The following is a 23905-nucleotide window of genomic DNA, read 5'->3' on the forward strand; positions in this document are numbered from 1 at the left end:
GTCATTCTCAAAATGGCCGTCCATGCTTGAGAGGTACTAATAGCTTGATCGGTTTCAGACTGAATACAGGACTTGGAACTACATTTGTATTTTATCTACAGGAAAATGATCTATCTATATATAATTACGTATAAATACAGAGAGACAGAACTTTAAGATCTTTTGTGGCCATCCTCGTCGCATTAATTGGAATTTGCATTTACATGAAATCAATCACGATCAAAGAGCCGGCTCCTGATTTCAAAATGTTGGTTCTGCTCGGCATTAGCACAAGTTTAGTGGGCAAGTGACGACATCGATCAAGAGTCGCTGCCGTGCTGTAGTCTCGTTGGATTGCCTTAATCACCTGGTCGTTTTCGAATAATGTTAGATACAATCGCAGAGTGTACAAATACTACACAGTTCTTTTGAAAAAAATAAGGTTCACTATTAAAAAATTAATTTTTTATTATATAAGTCTTGTATTTACTCACTTTTTTCAAAAAAATTATATAAATCTTATACATTCCACGACTGCAAATATCGTTACTTCCGTCCTATTTTCTTCTATTATTATTACGTCTTTATTTGACAGATAGCACATCACCTTGTCTCAATCCAATCCTCTCGAAATGAAATGAAGAATAAATGTAAACTTGCATTCCATATAATAGAATAGGAGACTGTCGACATGCACTATGATATCCATTGAGGATATGATATCCATTGAGGATTAAAACAAAAAGATTGCATCTTTAGTTTATAAAACAGATTGTTGTATGGATTGGATTAAATGAACAGAAGAAGCACAAAGCAGTCGATGTACAATCGCAACAGCTAATTATTAGCAACTATTTCGAATAAAGCAAGTGGAAATTATCACGTCGGTGAGCCCTGTTTTAGTGTTGTCAATCAAATGTGTGTTTTAGCAGTTGGCTCGACGAAAAGGCTATAATAATTAGTGTATCCCCACCGAAAGATATTCAGGCTTTTGATCTACTGACTAATCGATTGCGAATTCTAATCTTGGTCCCAATGAAAGAACAGGGATGCTGTCATTTCCTTAGGATTTTTTCTCCTTTTAATCTTCTTATCTTTTCAATCTTGGCCTTACTTTTTTTATATATATATATATATATAGGTAAATTGACAAGGACAAAAGATAGAAAACCACAAACATCTCATAACAACTGTTTACAGTGCAAATTAATGAGGTGAAGATGGCTTATTTATTTATTTTTACCAAAGTTCATTCAAATTAATGAGAAGGCAGTACTTGAAAAGAAGCCCATGACTATGAAATTAGAAGTTGTAGCAAAACACATAAAATCTTTAACATAGTATATTAACCACACAATGGTCAAGCATTGCATTGCATTTTCGTTTCCCTCTTGCAATGTGAATGGAAGACAATAACTCTAGCAGTAATAATTGCAGATATTCTTTTGTAGGTTTAAACAGCTGGGAAAAGCTTATTCAACAGGCATGGGAGTCCATAGAATTCATCATTTCTAATGTCCGAAGCATATAAGCTGAACTTCTCCCACCAATGCAAGCCTGTGTCTGTTCTAGTGGCGTCAGTTTCACTGGAGAGTGAGCAATCCAAAATAAAAGCAACCAGTGCAGCCACCGTTGTGTGAGACGTGAAGATGACAGTCACTATATCATCAAACTGTAATTTATTTAAGGAACTTAGATAGATGCAAATGGTGGGAACATTGACATAGATATTGAACTAGTAACATGATACTTAAGACCGGTTCAGTTCTATACTCACCCATCCAGAGTGGGTGCGAATGTGTAGAGAACTTGGATCTATATGATAATATTCTCTGAAGTATTGTGGCACTGAAATGCCTATGAAGAAAGAAAAGCCCAGAATAAATTTTGTTCTGAAACTGTTCAGATTACAGAATTGGAGAAAACCAAGACCTGCAGAAGCTGCATGCAACGATATAAACTGATGTTACTGATTCTTGTTTTGATGTGAAGTATCAATTAGCAAACAAGCAACATTGAGCATGATGCACTGATCATAGGGAGTCAATGTAAAAACAGATACTTACAAACGTAACTGAAGAACACACAGTACAAAGCTGCTATGATTGGTAGGGGTATAGAAGCAAAAAAGGCTCCAAGTTTTCCTGGTCAAGTACATCAGTTACCCAAATTAGAAGTGATTATAAGAAAATCAAAACTATAATGCAATATGAAGACTGCAAACTTTCTATATTTTGTATGCATTCCTGTTTTCAACATTACAAAGAAAGCTCTAATCCCTCGATGTTGAATGTTATGAATGCCCTTTTTCTACATCCCGAGCATGATATGTTGATTCAGATTTTAACACTCAACACTGTCAACAAGCTTGAAGCATTTAATTATAGAGTTAAGCAAGCACACCAAATACAGAGAAGACAATCATAAACACTGCTGATATTTGAATGACTCTTCGACTTCCAACTCTTGTCAATGCCAATAGACCAGCATTTTCCCTGTACATGAAGCATAGCACAATAAGGAAACATAATGCGGAAATGTGTGCATATACATGCGTTCAATGTCTACCTTCATCTGTAAATCATGTTGCACTACATGTGCATGAGTCCGTGACTCTTACAAAAAGACTCAAAATATGAAAGGGCAATTCTAGGAATATTTCAATTTTCAACCAAAAAAGCATGGCATGTTCACCCATCCTCTCCCGCACAAAAGAAGCCAGAGAAGGATACACATATTTAGATGGTAGGTAGCACCACATAGAACCTTATTTTTTAGCTGCATCAGGTTGAACTACTATTCATAGATGACTTCCAAAATAAACCCACTATTAAAAAAACTCAAGTTAGAGGTGGAGCAAGAAGACCAGGATCTGCTTCACTTGATAATAGCTTTTTTCTTTCATTTTTAAAAAAAAAAAAAAAAAAAAAAGGTTCTTACACTGATGCAGAAGCGCCAGTTACAGAGCCAAACACGCCATTGAGCAAAACTCCTATTCCCTGAAAATCATACAAATTTCACAAGTGATGAAGCAGCAAATATTTAGCCTAGAATGGAAAAAAGAATCATAATATGTAAATGAGACATCATTTAAACATGTCCTACCAGCCAGCCAACACCACGGCTAGTAACAGAAGGTGGCACAGGTGTGGCACTGCCATATCTTGCTGTTGCAAAAAATGTACCAGTAGACTGCAAATTTAAGAGGAGGAATATCGGGATTGAAATGTTTTTACTATTGTATGTCTTATCCATGATTTCGGAACAATGAAAGCAAGATTTGCAGATTCATAAATTCAACACAAAAGCTTATGAGGTGGTCACATGAAATGTTTGCGGTATATGCTTTCACAGCTAGCTAATGAACTAGAAACGCATGAAATCCCTGTTCAGAAGTGAACCTCAAAAAGTGAAACAAAAGAAGCAGCCATCATTGCAAAAGCTTCTCTGGCATGAAATGTGGGGCTTCCCCATTGAAACGGATAAGGAATATATAGCCTGCAGGTAATGGCAAAAAATATTATGATGTAACTAATTGTAGTCAGAATTATCCTCAAAAACAAAGAAAAATATAGGCCAAATTGTTTTACAATTTGCAGAATTCCCAAATAGCAGTTGAATTCAATCTCTGACGAGATTTGCCTCAGGTAAAGACAGTTTGTGTCTCAACAACATGATAGAGAAGAGGATTAAGAAGATTGCACCACTTAGCTTTGTAACATCTTGGAAGTGTAAGAATACAGGAAGAACATATATATGAATTCTGAGGCCCTCCCCGTAGTGAGGACTTTAATTGACTAATTTTCTCAGAGCTGTCCAAGTTCTACTTTGCTATCAAGCAGTCAGAAATATTAAAATAATCCCTTGTGCAGAAATTTTGGTTAGTTTGAAAACTGTTTTCATCACTTTGTTTTTCTTTTCTTTTTTTTGGGGGAGGGTGAGTTGGAGCTAAGAACAGTTAATTATCAATTCTCTTGTTCCAACCATATCTTGCTTTTGGGTGCATTTAGGCAATGCACAATAGTCGACTTTTATTATCAAACATCAATATCAGATTGCTTATTAATGAAGCTACATCAAATTATGAATAGTAGTTTCAACTTTAAGAGAAAAATAAAAGATAGGAAGAAAGCAATTGGTCAATATTTCTAAGAGTTTGTTTAGAAAATCTCACCAAGGAGCTGCAGTAAGGAGTCTGGCATGATCTGTGCGGCAACTAATCTGAGTCTTTGCAGGTTTGTTCCTATACACACCACTTGAAGTAAGAAATTGTGCATATAACCAGACAATTCCAACTGAGAAGAGCACTGCGAATCGATCCCATATTGGCCTCTCTGGTTTCATCAACTGGGGAAGATACTGCAAGTACACATGAAGTTGCTAGCTCGATGGATGATCTGTTTTCTTTTATTTTCTTTTTTAATATTTGCAAGTTATACTCACAATGAATGGGTCTCTAATGCACAATCTCAGCCCCACCCCATCTTATGTAGATGATCTCATTAAGAAAAATATAGTGTGCTGAGAAACAAAAGAAAAAACCTAGTGCAGGTGGGGAGAAACAGAACTTGTATATCTACCCGTTACTGTCCTAGAAAAAAGAGTACACCCAACTGACTGATAATTTTCCTTGATGCATCATTTGATTAATAAATGATGGTCAGTGTCCTGTCAAATATATTCATCCCACTTGAAAAATAGTGTTATTGGAAACAGAACTGGAGACTACTGTATCTCTCTCTAGAATCAAGAGTCTTCTAATGGTTTGTCCTAGGCTTCTAATCTTTCTTTTTTTGGATAAGTGTAGGCTTCTAATCTTACGCCATGATCCTAGAGAAAATTATCTCCTTCACCAACTCTCAAATGTAAAACATGATACAATAAGATGTGATCCTAGTTGCCTGTTTTCCAAGATAAACAGAAGATGAAGTTCAGAATAGGTACAGAACCTCGATATTTACCTGTGAGATGAAAACCATAACAATCAACCCTGGAAGCCCAATTTCAATACATGTTGCCAGCTACAATGTAAGACAACAAGCATAGAAACTTAAAATTTGCAAGTAAAATAAAGAAAGTAGTGTTTTGATGGTAATTATCAACATTAAGACTAAGGGCAAAGTGAAGCATTTAGAACTCTTTACCAAAGGGAAACCGAGATGATAAAGACCAAGCCCCGTAAAAGTTACGTATGGAACGACAGAAAGGGGGCTAAGGAACCTAAACCAGCAATTAGAGAAAGATCACAAAATAGCTAGCATAACTTGAATATAAACCTATTCACAAACCCATCCATTCATGAAACTTTCAGTGATCTACAAGTTACCTTACTGCATTCCTCCAAATGCCTAAAAATCCCATAACCATCTGGAAACATGCAGTAATAATCAGAGCACCTTGTATTCCTCTCATAGTCTCTATGAACCTCTGAAAAATCACCCGTAAGGCAGACGATAAGTCCAGCATAATGTCAGACCCCTCAATAGGATACAAATTACCAAAAAAGTAACAGAGAGAAAGCCAGATATAGGCATAAAGATTAATTAACCTCATGAGGATCTGTGTATACATTATATCTCCGGGCTAGTACAATTGAAGTTGTGGGTATAATATATGAGTATGAACCCACAACCACAGATGGGAGCCGTGTCCCAAACAAAGACTGCAAGAGTGTGCTCAATCCTGAAACGAAAAGCAAGGTTTGAATCACCCTTGCCTTCTCAGTCTGCGATAGCAAAAGTACCTCACTTAGAATAAAAATAATCAAAAAAGGAAAGAAACAACTTTAAAGAAAATGTAACTTAATCCTTACATCATCACCACCCATTTGAGGAACGATCATGCTGGGAATCAAAGTGGTAATGCCCATAGTCAAAAGATAATGCTGGAAACCCAACACAACAGCTTCCGCTGCGTTATGATATAAATTTAAGTCCTCCCCCTCATCCAAGTTGTGACTTAAATTATCACAAAATTATGCTCAAGAATATACATATTGACAATTTTATGGTAAATCTAGATTGATACAAGGATCAGTAGAATTATTATATCAATAAAGACGGAAACAACAGAAGGATAATAGGTGAAACATGGTATGGCGAAGCAAAGTGAATTAATTTCGATATAGAAGTATAGAACATTGCTATATATGAATGGAACTATCAAAATAAAACATAAGAAAATATCTTAATAATACTTGAGAGATGAAGCAATCTATTAGCAGTCTTTATACTCTCTCTCTCTCTTCCCTTTATGTTCAAGAGATCAAAACATGGCTTTAAAAAAAAGGCTCATACAGATTCTTGGAAAGCGCTCAACTCTAACTGAGAGTTGCAACAGTAAACGGGACAAAAGCTTAAGCTAAACAATGGTAGAAGTTGCATTTATATAAAAGAATGATAGAGTATGAGAAAAGAGTACAGACGCCATGGGGGAGGACTGTTAACGCAATACTGAATGCCGGGTAGCTGTTCCTTCACTGGGTGTGGTTTTACTTGTACCTCCTCAGGTATTTTGTTGCCACTTCCACCATTTCTGTCACCACCTTGTGCCATGTCTCTGCAAAAGACTTTTACGTACGAAGGAGTTAGAAGGGAGGGAGAGTCAAGAAGAGGTTTATAGATGTAGGAGAGCTATACGCCTCTCTCGAAAAGTTCTCTACAGTATCTACGCATTTTATTTTTTTTATTTTCTTAGACTAGGTGTTATTTGGTAACATAAAATCAAACTATTTTATTTAATATAATTATTATAATTTTTTAATTTATATATAAAATAATAAATAATTTAATTTTTTAAAATTTTAAAATAAAATTAATATTAAAAAATTATATTATAATAATATTTTATTTAATTTTTAACAAAATATTTTATTTAAATTGGGTAACAAAACGACCACCGTCGGTACGGCAGGAAAAAAAGTACCATCCAAAATATATGATAGTTTTTGTGAGTAGTGTACGTAAACGGCAATAGAGTAAAATGACAATTGAATGAATAATATATTTTATATAAATCAAGCGGCAATAAAATAATGAGACAGACGTAATATTAAAAGAATTTTAACATTCGTTTAATTATACAGATAAGATTTTAATTATATAAATGAGATAGAATGAAAATTAAATAAAATATTATTAAAATATAAATTTTTAATATCATTTTTATTTTAAAATTTAAAAAAATTATAATAATTATTTAAAAATAAATAATTTGTATAACCAAACAACAACCTAATCTAAAATCCGAAACAACTTAAAAGGTACTCAATGACCAACCATTGTAACTCTCAATCATAATGGCTAAATGAATTTAAAAATTCACCATTATTAGACATTAAAAATAAACGTTACAACGTCATATTATTAAAATGGTTTAAATCATCACTGCTCATTAATTATATAGGTCAAGAGCTATGGCTACACTCTCCTCCCCGTTGTGAGGCCAAAAAATAATATAAAATGACAATAATTATGGAATATTTAAACTACTTTATATTGCTTAAAGACAGGGCATCGCTTTGTTATCTTCTTCAATCTTAGGGGACATAATTTCGACAGATTTCTTGAAAAATTCTTAGATTTGTGTTCTTGACCATATAGCTGGATGTTGGAACGGTTACAAAAATGATATCAACCATTTATTTCCCATAACGACGAATACATGAGTTGGTGTAAGAAATCCTTGTCTTTCATCGAGAATTGATGGTCTTTACCACCAAGATAGTAACTTAGTTAGTGTATTCATAGTTTCAAGGTTAGGAATTTGAGTTGAGTTTAAGTCGAAACCACTTACAGGCGTAGTGCCTAACCAAGAATCTATGGGATGAGTTTTGGATCGGCTAATAGCTTAGTGATGCTGTGGTGATGGACTCGCTAATTGGGTAGTAGCTATAGTTCAAATCAGACATTTCATTACAGGGAGAGACTTCTATAATCATGTTCAGAGAGAATAGTTACGCTGGTTGCCCCCACCTCCCATTTTAGTGAATGAAAAAAGAAAAAAGAAAAAGACAATTGATAGCCTTTATTAGACCAATGGTTTCTATTTTCAAACTTGCAGCTTTGTACCGAACAACATGATGAGATAAGTATTGAGTAATGTTATACACCACACTATTATTCTATTTTCATCTTATTATGTAAAATGTGATATCTTTATCACTATTGGATAATTAGAAGTTATCTAATAAATAATTATCTAATAGTAATAAATATACCACATTTGATAAAATAGAATAGTGATGTACTGTATAAAACTTTTTATACTGATTTCAGACACACCCCTCTAACTTCATATATATTTAGGTTGATCTAATACATGAAAAACTACTTGGGACGAATTTAACAACTATTAAACCATCATCCTTGGTGGTAGTTTAGATATTTGGATGCTAAACTGATTTCAAATGATTAAATTTGATTTATGAATAGTAATATTTTATCAATCCTATTAAGATATATTTAAAGTCAAATGTATGAAATGAATTAAGATAAATTTAATTTTTTTATAAAAAGTTGAAAAAATAATAAGTCTTATTAATGATTGGATTGAGATGAGTTAAACAACTAAATTGTTTTTTTAATAGATTATTGGATGCAAATAATTTTTCGGCACAATTGAATTCGAAGAGATTTTTCTTAAGTTATTCGAATTGCATTTACGAAAAACACTTTACCAAGAGCTTGTGTGCATCCTAGAATTAGTGGAAACTTCATTCTCGGATATCAGGTGCTAATAAAATAAATAAAATAAAATAAAGAATATAGAATGCAGATTAACTCTGGTAATCAGGCGATCAGGCGATCTTGTCCTCCAACTCATCAGCACTAGTTTAAAGATATAGCATCTGCGGTTGACAAAAGATTCAATTCTTGGAGTAAATATACATCCGAGTACCAAAGAGTATTGCTAAACTGCATCCCATTTGACAACTATATCTAACAAGTGACAACTATCAACAAAAATATTTTTTTACAACTATCAATAAAAATATTTTTTCCTTTTGAAAATGACTTTTCATTTAAAATTTCGAGAACTAAAAAAAAAATTATCAAGAATGATTGTCAAATGTTAAACCAAATCATATACAAATAAATTACACAAAAGTAAACCTACTAAATGATGTCGTGTCATGAGATCATTTAGATTTAATTTATAATAAAAGAAATTTTATAATCTGACGTACCACATCAAACCACATTAATTTCTAAGTTTATTTTTGTATAATTCTTTTATATATATAGTATTTTCCAAAATAAAAAGTACAAATGTCAAACGAGGTGCTAAGTATCATTTCTCGAGGACTTAATCATGAATACGCCTACAAAGAGAGTTAGATAATAAGAGCATTAGTAATTAATTAGACATAGTCAAAATTTTGCCAAGATTTGACTAGCTTGCTTAAAAACCATCCACATCAAACTTAACATATCGCTAAAATCTCGTTTAGTTATAAAGCTCAGATAAGATGAGATTAGATATTTTGTTAAAATTTGATTAAATATTATTATAATATAATTTTTTAATATTAATTATGTTTTAAGATTTGAAAAAATTGATTTGCTTATTATGCTTGGAGTAGAAAATTAAAAAGATTATAATAATCATATAAGATAAAATAATTTAATTTTATATAACCGGCCAGCTCAAATTGCTGGCCAAATCATTTTTATATATTTTTCTATGTTCCCTTCTGCTAGTCTGTACTTTGCTTTACTTTTTATTTGCTATCAGTGTGGCATTACCCCTTTCCAGAATGTGGTTTTGGTGGTAGTTCTGGTCTTTACATGTGTAATGTGGCTTTGATTGAACCGGATCCACTTCTTGTTGATTTATGTTAATTGTGGATGCTTTTCTGGAATTAGCAAGTAAAATGTGAGATCTCTTGATTTTTACAACAATCTGAATAGATAAGTATCATTTTTTGAAAAAACAAACAATTCATTAGGAGAAAATGAAAAAATAAAATAAAAATTCACAGATAGACTTAAGTTGAAGTGAATAAAATTATTGAGAAAATGTTATGTTTTATAGTGAATAAAAATGGTTAGGCCATTACTAATGCTATTAGTTGAAATAGAATAGCAAGGGGCCAAGATCATACCTTTATACGCAACAAATGGCTTTGTCAGTAATTAGTTGAGGCGTGTTTGCAATGGCCATGACACAGGGTTTAAGGAAACTTCAATTGCTCACCCAGATGATCATTTTACAGCGAAAGCAAAAAATAAAATACTGCCAGAAGCTAACGCATACCCAAAAACCTGAAATGAAATCAAAACCTACAAGGTACTTGCAGTAAAGAGTAGTGCGGGGTAATTTGCTAGGCCTAATGTTACCTTAAAACTATAAGCAAGACCTTATTTGAAAAAAGATTAGTATTCAGAATATGAGATGAGAAAACAAGTGCAGTTGAGAGAACAGATCTTCCAAAGTAGCAACTGATGTACAGGGTATCATGAATCATAAGTGAACAATCTACCCAGAATCAGACAAATACAGATCGAGAAGTAGTTTTCCACGTCAAAGCAGAGTGTCTTATCTTAATATGTGTCGTGAGCATTCATGCCGAAATATCAGACTACCAGTATTCATATTAAACTCCAATATGATGAGTAATTATGGAACATAAACATCTGAAGCGACCTTATCTTCATGTATGTGATGTTATTTCGCTAATATTTGTCCCCAAGATCTATGATGTGTATTAATACTCACTCAAGTACTACGGATCCGTCTTAAAAGTTCTAAAAATAACAAGTCAACATCCCCTACAGCATTTCCAACTTCTAAGCTCTCACATTTGGCCTTATAATGTATAAGTCCTAGTTACGTAACTAGTTGCTGATCTATGACCCAAATTCATCTTCTCCATTTCAGTTCCTCAGAGAGCCTTATGAAAACAACTTCCCTCAACACATCCTACAAACTTAGTCGCTCAAACAATCCTTTATTAATAAAAACACATACCAGCAGATTGGACGGTCAAAATTATTCGATAGTCATGTCTAGTGTTTACATAGAAAATTAATATCATTCTCAGTCTTTCATTTGAGGAAACATGACTAAATTATGTAAAACAGGGAAAGTTATTGACCAGATGGGTGGATGATGTTTTTCCTTTACTTTATTTATTTATTATTATTTCGTAAATATAATGGACCGCCGATGTTACGCACCAACAACCACAACTTAAATTACACTCACATGGGTGTTTTCTTGATGCAGCATACAACATTGCAGTTACACCTATGGTGCTTATTATTAATCATCATTCTGCCAACCAAAATAGAACTTTTTGCGACATTTAGCAACCATCTGTCCTCCTGTTCCACGAGTTCTACCACCACTAGCACTAGATTCAAATTCACAAAACTCCCATCAACAAACTAGGACCCATGGTTCAAACCATCAAGTATTCATTGTGTCCTTCATACATGCATATAAAATATTGTTTTTGTGTATCCCGTGCATAACAGCAACATTTAACCAGATAAATGAGTTCTCATAAGATTAATAAGCTATTCGAATCATCCATAAAACATAAAAGCATTGTTGATGATAGAATCGGTATTTTAAAGTATCTTAAAAGCAAGTAGACATGATAGTATTTTTTTACCAGACTCAGCATCACTGCACAAAATATGGCAAAGCAATTTCAACCATTCCAATTCCCCGGGCTTGGACCATCAGAAAGCTCTCCTTTCCTAACCCAGACCATTCCATTATTTCCAGCACCACTACCTCGACCACCAACCTTTCCATGTACCCTGTACTCCCAGTTACTGCGATGCCTAGCAACAAAGTATCCCTTGTACTCCCTGTTATCGTGATACATACCAGTGTTCGGCCTCGTCGCTCTAACGTTTGCTTTTTCATTCTTAACATTTATTGAGAAATGCCCAAGGTCCCGTTCAATCTGCGTCGGATCAGCGTTCTCTCTATACGGCCTGAATTCGCTGGAGCAACCTTCCTTCTCACCATTCGTTGAGGAATCCCCCAGTTTCTCTTCTATCACACAAGTCCGATCAGCGTTCTCTGCCATTGGCCTGAATTCGGTGGAGCATACTCCCTTCTCGCCATTAGTTGATAAATCCCCAACTTCTCGTTCATTCTCGGCCGTCGGATCGGCATTCTCTCTTGTACGCCTAGATCTGCTCCAATCTCCCTTCGATTCACCGTTTCCTCCTACCGAGGCATTCTCCGTCTCGCTGTTCACGCCGACCGTTGAGAAATCCCCAGCTTCCCGTTCATTTTTCACCGTCCGATCAGCGTTCTCTCTCTTCCGACTCGGTCTATTCTTCCGTCTCTCTTTCTTCGATTTTCCGTTCCTTCTCGCCGGAGGATTCTCCTTCACACCATTCGTTGAGAAACCCCCAACTTCCCGTTCATTCTCGGCCGTCCGATTGGGGTTCTCTCTCCTCGGCCTGAGTTCGTTCGTCGTTCCCGTCAGTTTACCGCTCCTTCTTAAATGAGCGTCCTCCTTCACGCCATTCGTTAAGAAGTTCCCATCTTCCCGTTCATTGTCCGCCGTCTGATCGGCGTTCTCTCTCGTCCCCCACAATTTACTCCTCGCGCCCTTCGATTCACCGCTCCTTCTCGCCGGCAGATTGTCCTTCACGGCATTCATCGAGAAATCCCCAACTTCCCGTTCATTCACAGCCGTCCGATTGGCGTTCTCTCTCCTCGGCCTGAATTCGTTCGTCGTTCCCTTCGATTTACTGATCATTATTAAATGGGCATTCTCCTTATCGCCATTCGTTGAGAAATCCCCAACTTCCCATTCATTCTCCGCCGTCCGATCGGTGTTCTCTCTTCTCTGCCTCAATCTACTCCCCGCTCCCTTCGATTCACCGTTTCTTCTCGCCGGAGCATTCTCCTTCTCGCCATTCGTTGAGAAATCCTCAAGTCCCCGTCCAATCTCGGCCGCTCGATCGGCGTTCTCGATCATCCACCTGAATACGCCCTTCGCTCCTTTCGATCCACCTTTTCTTCTAGCCGGAGCACTCTCCTTCTCAACAACCGCGAGCGTTGCTTGTGCCGCGCGGTGCTTCACCTCCAGCTGTTCCTCTTCCCTAGGTTCAATCTTCTCCTTTGCCTTCCAATTCCGATGTATCGGCTTGTAATCGATGCCGCACCCTCCCTTAAGACGCTCAAGCTTTCGCTTCTGCTGCTGTTCTTCTTCCTCTAGCTTTTGCAGCTGAAGCTTTCGCTGTCGTTCGTCTTCCTCTTTTTGCTCCTCCTCTCGCTGTATCCGTTCTTTCTCTTTGAGCCAGCGTTCCTGGAGTTGAGCGAGCGATACGTAGTTGGAAGGCAGAGACCGATACTTCTTCGTCTCCTTCTCCACCTCCTCCATTGAAAACCCCACCACGCAGAGACGCAGTGAAAATGGAGCGTCGCAGATCAATATAAAGTGAAGTGAAACATCAAGTTCGTGGGTTACTTTTCTCGGCAGATGATACGCTTACAATTCTACTGCAATTTATTTTAATAAAATAATTTTTTTTTTTTAAATTTAAATACATCTAATTAAAATCATAATCAAAATAAATATATAAAAAAATATTACTTTTTTAAAAGGTCGTAGAAAAATTATAAATAAATAGTTATTTTATCATTTTCCTTCTTTTCTCTGTAGCTTTCTTGCCAAACAAGTTAGTGTTCCTGCGACGTAAAACCGCAAGGAAAAGAAACCTAATTTTTTTATTTTTATTTTTTTACTACAGAAAGGAAACCCTGACTTAATTAGTTTTTTATAGTTTTATGTACATAAAATGATCTTGAATTATCAGACCTATAGTATCTTAGGCAATCCTATTAATAAAAAAAATCCTATTAATCAGCCACGACTAAAGTTATTTAAATGATAAGATTTAAATAATAATATAAATTTTATTTAAATCTTGTCATTTTTAATTATTTTTGTCCTTGCTCTATATTTTAAATTATTTACGTTAAATTTTTATATATGACATATGTAAATATTAAAAATAAGTATTCGCCCTTACCATTTTTGCGAGTACAGATATTGAAGAAATTTACTACAGTTTTTCGTTTGTAAGTGGCTAGTCCATTGCCTTACAAATCAGGATACTGCCATCCCTCGGGGATGTAATCCGTACACTTACAGAATAAAGTAGAGAGCGATGCTCCTCTGCGCTCATTTTGACAGCATGTATTTTTTTTTATATTTTTTAATATATTTAAACATTTAATAAAATATTAATATACTTAAAATTATTTTCTTAATTATTTAATAAAAATAATTTATGACCAGCATTCACTTTGAAGAGACATAGGAGAAGACACACAAGTATTTTTTAAAATAAAGTTTATTTATTTTTTTATATTTTTAATTTTTTTTAAATTCACAACATCATTAATAAAATATTTTGTCAATTACTAAGTAATAAAAAAAGAGCTTTTGAGGTAAATTGTATCCTGAATTTGGAACCTTTAGGCCGTATTTAGATATTGAGTTAAGTTGAGATAAAAGTTAAAAATTGAATAAAATATTATTAAAATATTTTTTTACTAATATTATTATTTTAATATTAAAAAAATTGAATTACTTATTATATTTTGTATTAAAATTTAAAATAATTATAATAATTAGAATAGATAAGTTGAGATGTATTTGAAATCCAAACTCGCCAGCATTTCTTTTTTTTTTTTACACCACCCATTTTATTTCTTCACATGTGATTTATTAAAAAGATTTAAAATTTAAAAAAAAATTGCTAGATATAAATAAATTAGTTTTATTTAAAAAATATAAAAAAAGAAAAAAATTTCCTACCTCATAAAAGTTATTTACTTTTTCAATTCATATTATTTTATTAAATATACACCTTACATACAAGCTCTATTTGTAAAAACATTTTTTCAAGAAATAAATGGCATTGGTATTGGAGTCCTTTCCGAGTTTCCAACGAGCCGGACCAGAATGTTCTCAGTTCTCACACATAACGGGTTCAGACGATTCAAGGACTATGGACCTACGATAGTTACCTTTGGATAGTAAGGCCACCGCAAATAATACGTGAATAGAAATAAAAAAATTAATAAAAAAAAATAATGATAAAACAGTAAATAATAAAAAATATTAAAAAATAGAAACGACACAACCATAGTCTGTACCTTGTGGTCAACTTCTAATCAACAACGTCTCTAGTCAAGTTGGGTCATCTTGTACCTGATTGAAAAAAACAAAAAAAAAAGTTACAGTTTTCTCGGGTAAGATTTAAAAGAAAAATTTATAAAAAAAAGATTATAAATTAATGTAATTTTATGTATTAAATTATAAAATTATTTTTATTGTAAAATAAATATGTATATATAATATAGATAAAATGAGAAATATATTAATAGTAATGAAATAATTTCTAGAATATAAACTTTTAATATAATTTTTAATTTAAGATTTGAAAATTTTAACTTATTTTTTATGTTTTATTTAAAAGTTAAAAAATTGTAATAATTAAGTAATAATTAAATAAAAAATTAAATATTTAAAATTAAATAATATTTATATTTAAAAAATAAATGAGATGAACTAGAAAAACGAGGTAACATTTCAAATAAATACTTATTAGATAGCAATTTGATTTATATCAGAAAATATTCTTATCAAATGATTACGATTGGGAATATCATAAAATGATAATGATTGAACAGGGTGAACCTCATCAGCTAGGGATTGGAGTTCATCTTCCAACAGATTATATTTTAAATAGACGTTTGGTTCGAGTATTTCATCGAATTTATCTTTAAAATTTAATAAAAAAATACATATTTTTTTATAAATTTAAAACCTCTTTATCTATAATTTTACATTAAATTAATCATTAAATTCATCAAAATAATACTATAATATTATTTTTTTAATAATAATATTTTTGATTTATTTTTCATATTTTATAATTACACTAGTAATATATTAATTAAAATAACCATACTCATTGCAAGAATAGAACAGGTAAATATTTGCAAAATGTCATACACAAATTTGAAGAAAATGTTGTGATATTATATAGAAATTAAAGTAGAAACTTCTTCAAATTGTCTACTTAAAAAATGAGTGGATTGCAGTAGCCAAATTATCTCATTACACCAAACTAGATTGCTGCACAGCAGAAACAAAAGAAAGAGATAAAGAGGAACAGAAAAGGCACACGGAGGGAGGGAGGGAGGGTGTAAGAGGAGAAAGGGACGAAAAATAATATAAAATGCGTATTAAATTTAATAAAATATCCAGTTGATGAATATACAGTAAGACTTCAAATTTGATAATTTCACATTTTCAAGTATGGTAAATCCCATGCCGTGGTTTTTAAGTCAAAATCATCAAATTTTGAATATTGACCTCATTTGATGAGTCCAATGCCACTGCCCTTAGCGAGTTAATATGAAATAAGTTAAAATGAAATTTGAATAAAATATTATTAAAATATTATTTTTTAAAAATTTAAAAAAATTAAATTACTTATTATATTTTGTATAAAAATTTTAAAAAAATTATAACAATTAAATGGAGTAAATTTAGATAAATTAAAGACACTTTTGTATCAAACCGGGTTAAGTGTTCGATACATTATTTGCAGAAAAGCGAAATACCAAACCTATGACATTAGACAGATGACAGCAAGGATAAGAAGCAGTGCCAAATCAACTTTACAAACCCTACGGGCATGACACCAATTATAAGAAGATGTTGGGAAATTTTCATATCAACCAGCCTGAGTCTTCGGGGGGCCCTTCCATTTGAAGTTGTCAGCGTATGACTTCGCCTGCAGACGATAAAAGATGGGTGTGTTCAAATAACAATCAAGAACAGTGACACGACTAAGGGCATTTGAAATAATAATGAATTAGTTTGTAAATAATAATAAAATAAAAATAAAATAATCTAAAAATATATGAAAACTGTAGTATTTCCATTCCTAAATATACTTCGAGAAACAGTGGGGAAAGCAGGGGATACTAGAACCTTTAAAGCATTCTCGAAGCTTGTGTATTTATTTATTTTTTTATAATAGAATGAGACCGCATTGCTAAATGGAACAAGATGGCTAATTATTTCATTTCAAAAGGCCGGTAATTAAGTGCATAGATCCTGTACCTTTAAAAGAGGCGTATGACGCTTCTTGACCTGCAGAAGAGAAAAATGTGTCAATGGAGCGTAATTTAAGGATAGCTTCCCTAAGGAAACAATACAAAATCCAGTCAACACAACGTTTTTTGAGCAACTGAATTTTATGCTACAATTCTAACTCTATCCGACTTCTGAATAAAAATTAAGATTGTTATTCATTTGATTGATACACTATATAGAAGAACTTGGAAGAAAAATAACTTATTTCTGATGAACAAATGTCATAAGAAAAATGAGAGGTGATAGCAATCAAATAGTCCTTATATCAACTCATTTATATCATTATATGAATGAACAATGGTCTTTTAATTGACAGTGCTATTATTTTATTCCATGAACGATTTTGATGGTGAGATCGTTACTTCAATATGTGTAGCCAACTCACATTAGTTGATAGGAAGCATAGCTGATCCCAATTTAATTGGAATTAAGGCATGGACAAATTAAGTTGAGTTGTTATTTCTCTAAAAATTAAAATGCTTTTTCTTTACGCTTTCACTCTTTCCTTGTCTGACAGAATCTAAAGTTTCCCAAATACAAGTGATGTATCAGCTCCCTAATACACGGAAAAATGTCTAGCAGAGACACTATCCAATCAATTAGCAAGCTCTAATAAAAAGGTCTTCTTTGACTTCAGGTTCAGCTTCCTTAGTGGAAGCTACACACGAAGATTCTACCAAACTATATGAGGAGAAAGTTTCAAAACATGGAATCAACAAGATAAAATGTACGATACAAAGGTTAATGAAGTTATCCGTATTAGATGTTCATAAAGTAAAAATAAGATCAACAATTCCAAGACAATCAGATTCAGGTACAGTTTATCTGCACAGTGATTCCGTGAAACTACTTACTGAAGAGGCACATACCTCGTATTCCCAACCATGTTTCTCAGCAAATGCTTTAGCAGCTTCTTCACTATCAAAACTGAGTCCTGCCTCACCAACATTGGCATATGGATCCCCTGTGGATGTCCAACCCATCAATGGATTTTCCCACCTGTACAAATGTTGAAAGTGAGAAATGGAATTTGCATGTTATTAAATACGAAGATCAAAACATCAGAGATCAGAGTACTAAAATCATAAAATTCATTTTCGGGAAGTTTAAGCACTGCTTTCTCAACTTCATGTACGCTATATTAACTAATTTATCTGCAGTATGAATTTCTCTCTCTCCCCATTAGTCCTTGAACCATGAGCCTTTTAGCCCAGCGATTCAACCACCAAGCTAATAGGTTTCATGGAGATCCATTTCCTTTGCATATGTTTGAATGTTTGTAGGTCACACATCCTATGAGTTTGAGAGCTGAGAACTATATTCCCTCAATCCATGAACTAAGGTGAAAGTGGCACTGTCATGCTGAACTTCTACTTTCAGATAATCTTAAAATCAGGGGGAAAAAAAAAAGTGAGTGATCCTATTCAGAATAGTAACATTGGATCACACAGAATAGATACTGATAAAATGAAGTTGAGCTGGCCAATTCTATAGACACATTATTCCTGTTAATGACTCAATTAGTAAATCCCTGACCAGTAACATAGATGGTACTTCACGCTTATTGGGATACATTCTGTGAGACGATTAACTATCCACAGGAACGGACAGAACATACTTCTGAGTAGACAGAAAATTAATTTTCCATCTCCCAACTTTCCCAGAGCCTTGTTGAGTTGCAGTTCGAGCAGGTGAGTAAATTATGACCTGACATTCACAAATTTAAACAATGTGACCAGGAAATTTTTTAAATTTATAATATTCAAGGGTCGCTTAGGAAAGAAAAACTTATTTATGCTACAAGAAGTTGCAGCTCACAATGTCCCGAAGAGTTGACATGACATTCAGGATACACGAATGTTTCTCATTGAAAACCATAGCAGAAAAGGAAAAAGCACATTTTTCCCTGAAACTTTGAATTAATTCCGTAATTTTCTACCAAATCAGGCAAGCATGAAGCGGCTGATCAGCACCAAATTCACAATCTGTAGGATGTCTAGGAGATCGATCCACTTTATAAAGGAGTGTCAATCTTCAGAATTTCCAGATACAAATGCATCCATCCAATGCTGAGGTTTTTATGGTATCAACAACAAGATATCTCCCACTAATTTGTCAGTGGAATGAATAGAAATGTATCGCAAAGAAGCTGATTTCAAGGAAAGCTTAAGCCCTTTCCAAGGAAAATAAAAACTACATTTGATAAGTAAATAGAAAACAATTCTAATTAAGAAATAAAAATCAAGGCCCAATCCACAATTTCATCTACACAAAAAATTATCAGCTTTACAACTAAATACAAAAACACAAGACAATAAAAAAAATTAAAAAAAAAAAAATCAGCAAGAAAGCGAATGGTGAAATTAAGGTGAGGTAAGAAGTACGTCTGAAAGGAACACAAGAGCGTACCCTTCTTCGAAGGTGTTCTTCTGGGATTCCAGAAACCATGCCGACCTCACCGGGCTTGACCTCCACCAATGCGTCCGAAGATAACGATCTCGTCGCTGTTACAAAAGCCGATCGGTAAGCACGAGCGATATTGAGGCTCCGCTGCAGGGAGCTCGCCATTTCTGCCAATCCAAGGCCCACCCAACACCAAGTACACTAGCCGATTACGCCGTTCTCTTCTGCGTCCCCTGCTACCGGAAGAAAGAATCGCACGGATCGTTCAGGAAATTACTAGAACACTCGTACGTGGCTCCTCCTATAATGGTCCATTTGGCATTTGAAACAGGTACCATCAGCGACAATTCTTTAACAACTTTTGATGATAATTATATAAATTTAAAATAATTAAATTAAGACTCTTTAAATATTTTTATAAAGCACTACTTTGATATTGATTTATTGTAAAAGATTTATAAAATAAAAATAAATATATTATTTTTTAAATAAAATTATTCGTGATCACCTCAATTCAATTTAATTTGTATAAATTCCTTTGGCTTTGGATTATTATTTTTAATAATCAAATTAAGGCCTCGTTTGTTATTAGATATGAGATTAGATAAGTTGAATAAAATATTATTAAAATATATTATTTTTATATTAAAATTTAAAAAAGTTATATTAAGATTTGAAAAAATTGAATTGTTTATTTTATTTTATATGAAAATTTTAAAAAATTATAATAATTAAGATGAGATGAGATGAGAACTTTATAAAAATAAATAAGAGCTAAGTTTATATATATATATATTAAATGAAGGAAATATTATCATCCAAATGTCTCAAGACTTTTAAATTGAACCGCTACTGTGCCGCACAGCATTATCGGACGAGAGGTTAAATAAAGTTTTTAATTTTTTTATATATTTTTAAAATTATATTTGAATATTTTAAAAAAATAAAAAAAATATTAATATATTAAAAATTATTTCTTTAATTACTAAATAAAATATATATATTTTAATTAGCAGTCAACTTAAACAATATAATATAGACGACAGAGTATTGTTTATCCTTTAAATTACTTGATAATTTTTTTATTTATTTTTTGATATTGGGGATTGGGAAGGGGGATCGAACCCAAGACCTCTCTTATGGAGGCTGGGTTTCATGCCATCTGAGCCACATGCTCTTGGCAAATTACTTGATAATTGATTAGTGGGCTTAGAGCACTATTATTGGATTATGCATATGTAAATGATATATTTTATAAATATAAGATGAATTTAAATATTAGTTATTTTATTTACATAAATCTCTATATTGGAATAGCTATTTTTTCATTATATAACAATAAAATAATATAAGATGAATTTGACTTTAACTATTTATATCAAATTTTTACATTAGATTATCTATTTATTTATTATATAGTAATAAATAATTAAAAAATATTTAATTTTTTTAATTGTTATTTTATTTTATTTTATCATATTTTACTATTTTACCTATTATATGTTAATTAGTAATCATATTCTAATTAAATTATAGATTAAAAAATAATAAAGATTTAAAAAACAGTAACTATTAAAGGAAAGAGACTTAAAAAATAATAAAATAAATATTTGCTTGTAGAATAGTAACTATCAAATTTGATTTTATCTTTACATGTATTGTAGCTAAAAATTAAGAAATTTGATCATAGATAATCTATTGCAAGTAATTTTTATGTCTAATAAGTAAAAATGAATTTTAATTTTAGATATAGATAATCCAATCAGAATGTTCTTAAAAGAGTATCCCAAACACCATCAGTATTCGGTTAGATTGGGTGTCAACATCCACGAATGAAAAGCCAGGTTCGCCGCAGCCCATCGCAACTTTCGTCTGGCACATTTATGGTCAGTGACAGAGTGGTAGGATCACTTTCGGCGAGCAAAGGTCGGATAGAAGGATGGAATGAGATAATTTTAAATAAAAATTAAATAAAATATTATTTTTAATGATATTATTATTTTAAAATTAAAAAAAAGTAAATTATTTATTATATTTTATATAAAAATTTAAAATTATTATAATAATAATAAAATTGAGATGAGTTGAAATTATTTTTATATTTAAAACTAAACTTAAAGTTTTTCCTTCTCTTACGAAAATTCTAAACAACTGCCAATTTATTTTTTTACACCACACACCGGTCAATTATTTCTGTCTCATGGTTTGGTTTAAAAAAATTTCTATTAATAAGTCTCATACACTATACATCACTCTTTTTATTATTTTGTTAATTTTTTCTTTTATCAAATATCTGGCATATGAATGATGAATAAAAAAATTTAGTTATTGTAAGAAGAATAAAATTAAAAAAATTTTAAAATTTACAAAACATAAAAATTAAATTTAGAAAAAAGGGTCTTTATAGAAAATTCATTGAGAGATTTTACATTGATGGTCAGACGATAGAGAACCAAGATTTTTGCACGGGGGGAGATACCATTGTTTGGGGGAGAAGCTAGGGAAAAGAGAAAAATTAAAGGAAAATGTTACGCATATCGCTCCCAGCGAAAAAAAATAAAGGAAAATGCTATATGCATATTGCTCTTAGCTCTCGCTGGGAGCTATTGTTGCAAAAATAAATTATTTTTATTTTATTTTTTTACTTAATAATTAAAAAAGTGTTTTTGAATAATGTTGTGAGGTTTTTTTTTTAAATGTATATTTAATAGTGTTAAAAAAATACATCTAAAAAAGTATAAAAAAAAAAATCTCATTTTATACTAACAGTAGCCCACAACAGGAGATGAAAGCCTTAGCCGTAGCATGAACCAAAAATAAAATAAAACCAGCCTGGCGACCACATGTACGGGGTGCGGTGTAAGGGATGTTGTACAGCATTTATTTTCCTATTTCATAGGAAGTAAAGGACCCCGGCTTGCACGTATTCCCCTGGCTTCTACTTACATTTGTTCTTAGTTTGTATCGAGATCGAGTCTCCAAGGTGATTGTCCTTCGCGTCCTGTTCTGCACGCCCTAAAAAAAAAAAAACCTTGTGCCTGTCACTTGCAATTATACAGCTCAATCCCGATTCCCCACCGACCCAATCTGTGTACCTAACATAGCAACCTAGATAAAATCTCTGCGCGTCTGAGTTCGAACATCATGATTAATGGCACTCCATGAAGATGATTCGGTGCTTGATAAATTGGAGTTAGCGTGTTCGGATTTGAAAAATCTGCTACAAACATCGGCCAAAATGGACGAAAGCCTAGAACAGATGGACAAGAAGTTTGATCGTATAGATGAAATACTTTCGACTGCCTTGAGAAGAGTGGCTCCTTTACAATCTTTGGCCATGGCTACAAAATCCCTCGATACACGAATCAACCGCGCTGTCACTCCCGCTCTTGCTCTCCTCGATAGCTTCAGACTCTCGGAGTCTCTACAAGACAAGCTCCTCGAGCTCTCATCCAGTCTTTCGGCCGAGGAAACACCCAGAAAAAGGCTCAAGAAACTTCTTAAATATCTGGACTGTGTTGATCAGTTGAATGTGGTCATAAACGCGATTAGCCAAGACGGAGAGCCGGTGATACAAAAGCTTCAAGAAGTGGTGGAGTTCTTGAGCATGACCAAGGCCACGGATCAGTACAGGATGCTAACGCTCAGAGAGACCCTGATTACTCTCAAAGCTCTCTATGAAACTGAGGTTGATGCGATGAAATTTGATGGGCTGCTTGATGAGGCTCTTTTGAATATGCAAGACGAGTATGAAAGCATATTGCTGTGTTTAAAGCATCAAAATATAGGGGAGTTGCAAGTTGATGAAGAATCCGAGATAGCATCTGATTTGGGTACAGATCTGGAAATTGAAGTTCTTCAACGAATTTCTGGGACCCTGGCTGCCAATAATTGTTTAGACATATGTATTGGCATCTTTGTCAAGGTATGTGAAATGGTTCCTCTTGCAGTATTCGACCACAAATTCGTTGGCTTGGAAACCCAGCTCTGATCTATTTTCTTCATATAGTTAGTTATTCATATTAGAAACTGCAGTAATTAGAAATCATAATTAAGATGGTTACATGGTCTTTACTGTTTAGACTTTGATCAGTTAACATGTTGAGAAAATGCACTTGGTTTAAAAAAAAATATTGTCTCATCTTATCATGTTTGTGTTAGAATAATTTCAAATATGGGCTACTATTGATTGCATGCTTTATAAAAACGGGTTAGATATAAATAGCTCGTAATAGTACTTTGGTTAAACCCACTAAGTTAAGTGATCATCTTGAGGTTTATTGCACTTTAGTAAAATAGGATTATATCCTATTTAAAATGTGGTTTATTATATGTAGGCTTAAAAGTTCAAGGGTCTTATTCTCATTT

General features: G+C 32.9%; 4 protein-coding genes across 7 annotated transcripts; 1 reads left to right on the plus strand and 3 right to left on the minus strand.

Moving 5' to 3' along the window:
• Positions 1–1142: 1142 nt before the first annotated feature.
• On the minus strand, positions 1143–10222 carry LOC122315834 (putative nucleobase-ascorbate transporter 10). 2 transcript variants are annotated; one of them, XM_043132053.1, is made up of 15 exons: positions 10085–10222; positions 6404–6537; positions 5792–5889; positions 5528–5704; positions 5306–5406; positions 5124–5199; positions 4941–5000; positions 4154–4338; positions 3381–3477; positions 3085–3171; positions 2920–2978; positions 2383–2474; positions 2046–2123; positions 1757–1920; positions 1143–1651 (listed from the first exon to the last, which is right to left on the minus strand). In XM_043132053.1, exons 2-15 carry the CDS (start codon positions 6531–6533, stop codon positions 1433–1435), a joined length of 1623 nt encoding a protein of 540 aa, XP_042987987.1. In that variant the 5' UTR covers positions 6534–6537; positions 10085–10222; the 3' UTR covers positions 1143–1432. The 2 variants fall into 2 exon arrangements, with proteins under 2 accessions (XP_042987987.1, XP_042987988.1); XM_043132054.1 differs by having other exon boundaries at positions 6404–6547; positions 10085–10197.
• Positions 8539–13422, minus strand: LOC122315833 (myb-like protein X). 3 transcript variants are annotated; one of them, XR_006244132.1, is made up of 3 exons: positions 11600–13422; positions 9726–10244; positions 8539–8827 (listed from the first exon to the last, which is right to left on the minus strand). XR_006244132.1 is itself a non-coding variant. In XM_043132052.1 (2 exons), exon 1 carries the CDS (start codon positions 13334–13336, stop codon positions 11639–11641), a length of 1698 nt encoding a protein of 565 aa, XP_042987986.1. In that variant the 5' UTR covers positions 13337–13422; the 3' UTR covers positions 8539–8827; positions 11600–11638. The 3 variants fall into 3 exon arrangements, 2 of the variants coding, with proteins under 2 accessions (XP_042987986.1, XP_042987985.1); XM_043132052.1 differs by lacking the exon at positions 9726–10244; XM_043132051.1 differs by lacking the exon at positions 8539–8827 and having other exon boundaries at positions 9968–10262.
• A 3089-nt stretch (positions 13423–16511) lies between these two features.
• LOC122314728 (NADH dehydrogenase [ubiquinone] iron-sulfur protein 4, mitochondrial-like) lies at positions 16512–19833 on the minus strand. Its single transcript, XM_043130292.1, has 5 exons — positions 19544–19833; positions 18753–18841; positions 18004–18133; positions 17102–17131; positions 16512–16769 (listed from the first exon to the last, which is right to left on the minus strand). The coding sequence occupies exons 1-5, from the start codon at positions 19700–19702 to the stop codon at positions 16710–16712; spliced, it is 468 nt and encodes a 155-aa protein (XP_042986226.1). The 5' UTR covers positions 19703–19833; the 3' UTR covers positions 16512–16709.
• A 2855-nt stretch (positions 19834–22688) lies between these two features.
• On the plus strand, positions 22689–23528 carry LOC122316390 (exocyst complex component EXO70I-like). Its single transcript, XM_043132912.1, has one exon. The coding sequence runs from the start codon at positions 22689–22691 to the stop codon at positions 23526–23528; it is 840 nt and encodes a 279-aa protein (XP_042988846.1).
• The last annotated feature ends 377 nt before the right edge of the window (positions 23529–23905 follow it).

The sequence above is a fragment of the Carya illinoinensis genome, chromosome 7, assembly GCF_018687715.1.
Source record: "Carya illinoinensis cultivar Pawnee chromosome 7, C.illinoinensisPawnee_v1, whole genome shotgun sequence".
NCBI lineage: Eukaryota > Viridiplantae > Streptophyta > Magnoliopsida > Fagales > Juglandaceae > Carya > Carya illinoinensis.

Excerpts from the sequence above, each read along its gene's own strand:
- LOC122315834 (XM_043132053.1), bottom strand. The coding sequence starts at position 6,533 with ATGGCACAAGGTGGTGACAGAAATGGTGGAAGTGGCAACAAAATACCT. Across the intron at positions 5,890-6,403 it reads TAACAGTCCTCCCCCATGGC|CGGAAGCTGTTGTGTTGGGT; the intron begins GTCTGTACTCTT and ends ATCATAACGCAG. Across the intron at positions 5,001-5,123 it reads ATCATCTCGGTTTCCCTTTG|CTGGCAACATGTATTGAAAT; the intron begins GTAAAGAGTTCT and ends CTTACATTGTAG.
- LOC122315833 (XM_043132052.1), bottom strand. The coding sequence starts at position 13,336 with ATGGAGGAGGTGGAGAAGGAGACGAAGAAGTATCGGTCTCTGCCTTCC.
- LOC122314728 (XM_043130292.1), bottom strand. The coding sequence starts at position 19,702 with ATGGCGAGCTCCCTGCAGCGGAGCCTCAATATCGCTCGTGCTTACCGA. Across the intron at positions 18,842-19,543 it reads AAGAACACCTTCGAAGAAGG|GTCATAATTTACTCACCTGC; the intron begins GTACGCTCTTGT and ends TGTGAATGTCAG. Across the intron at positions 18,134-18,752 it reads AATTTTCTGTCTACTCAGAA|GTGGGAAAATCCATTGATGG; the intron begins GTATGTTCTGTC and ends ACATTTGTACAG.
- LOC122316390 (XM_043132912.1), top strand. The coding sequence starts at position 22,689 with ATGGCACTCCATGAAGATGATTCGGTGCTTGATAAATTGGAGTTAGCG.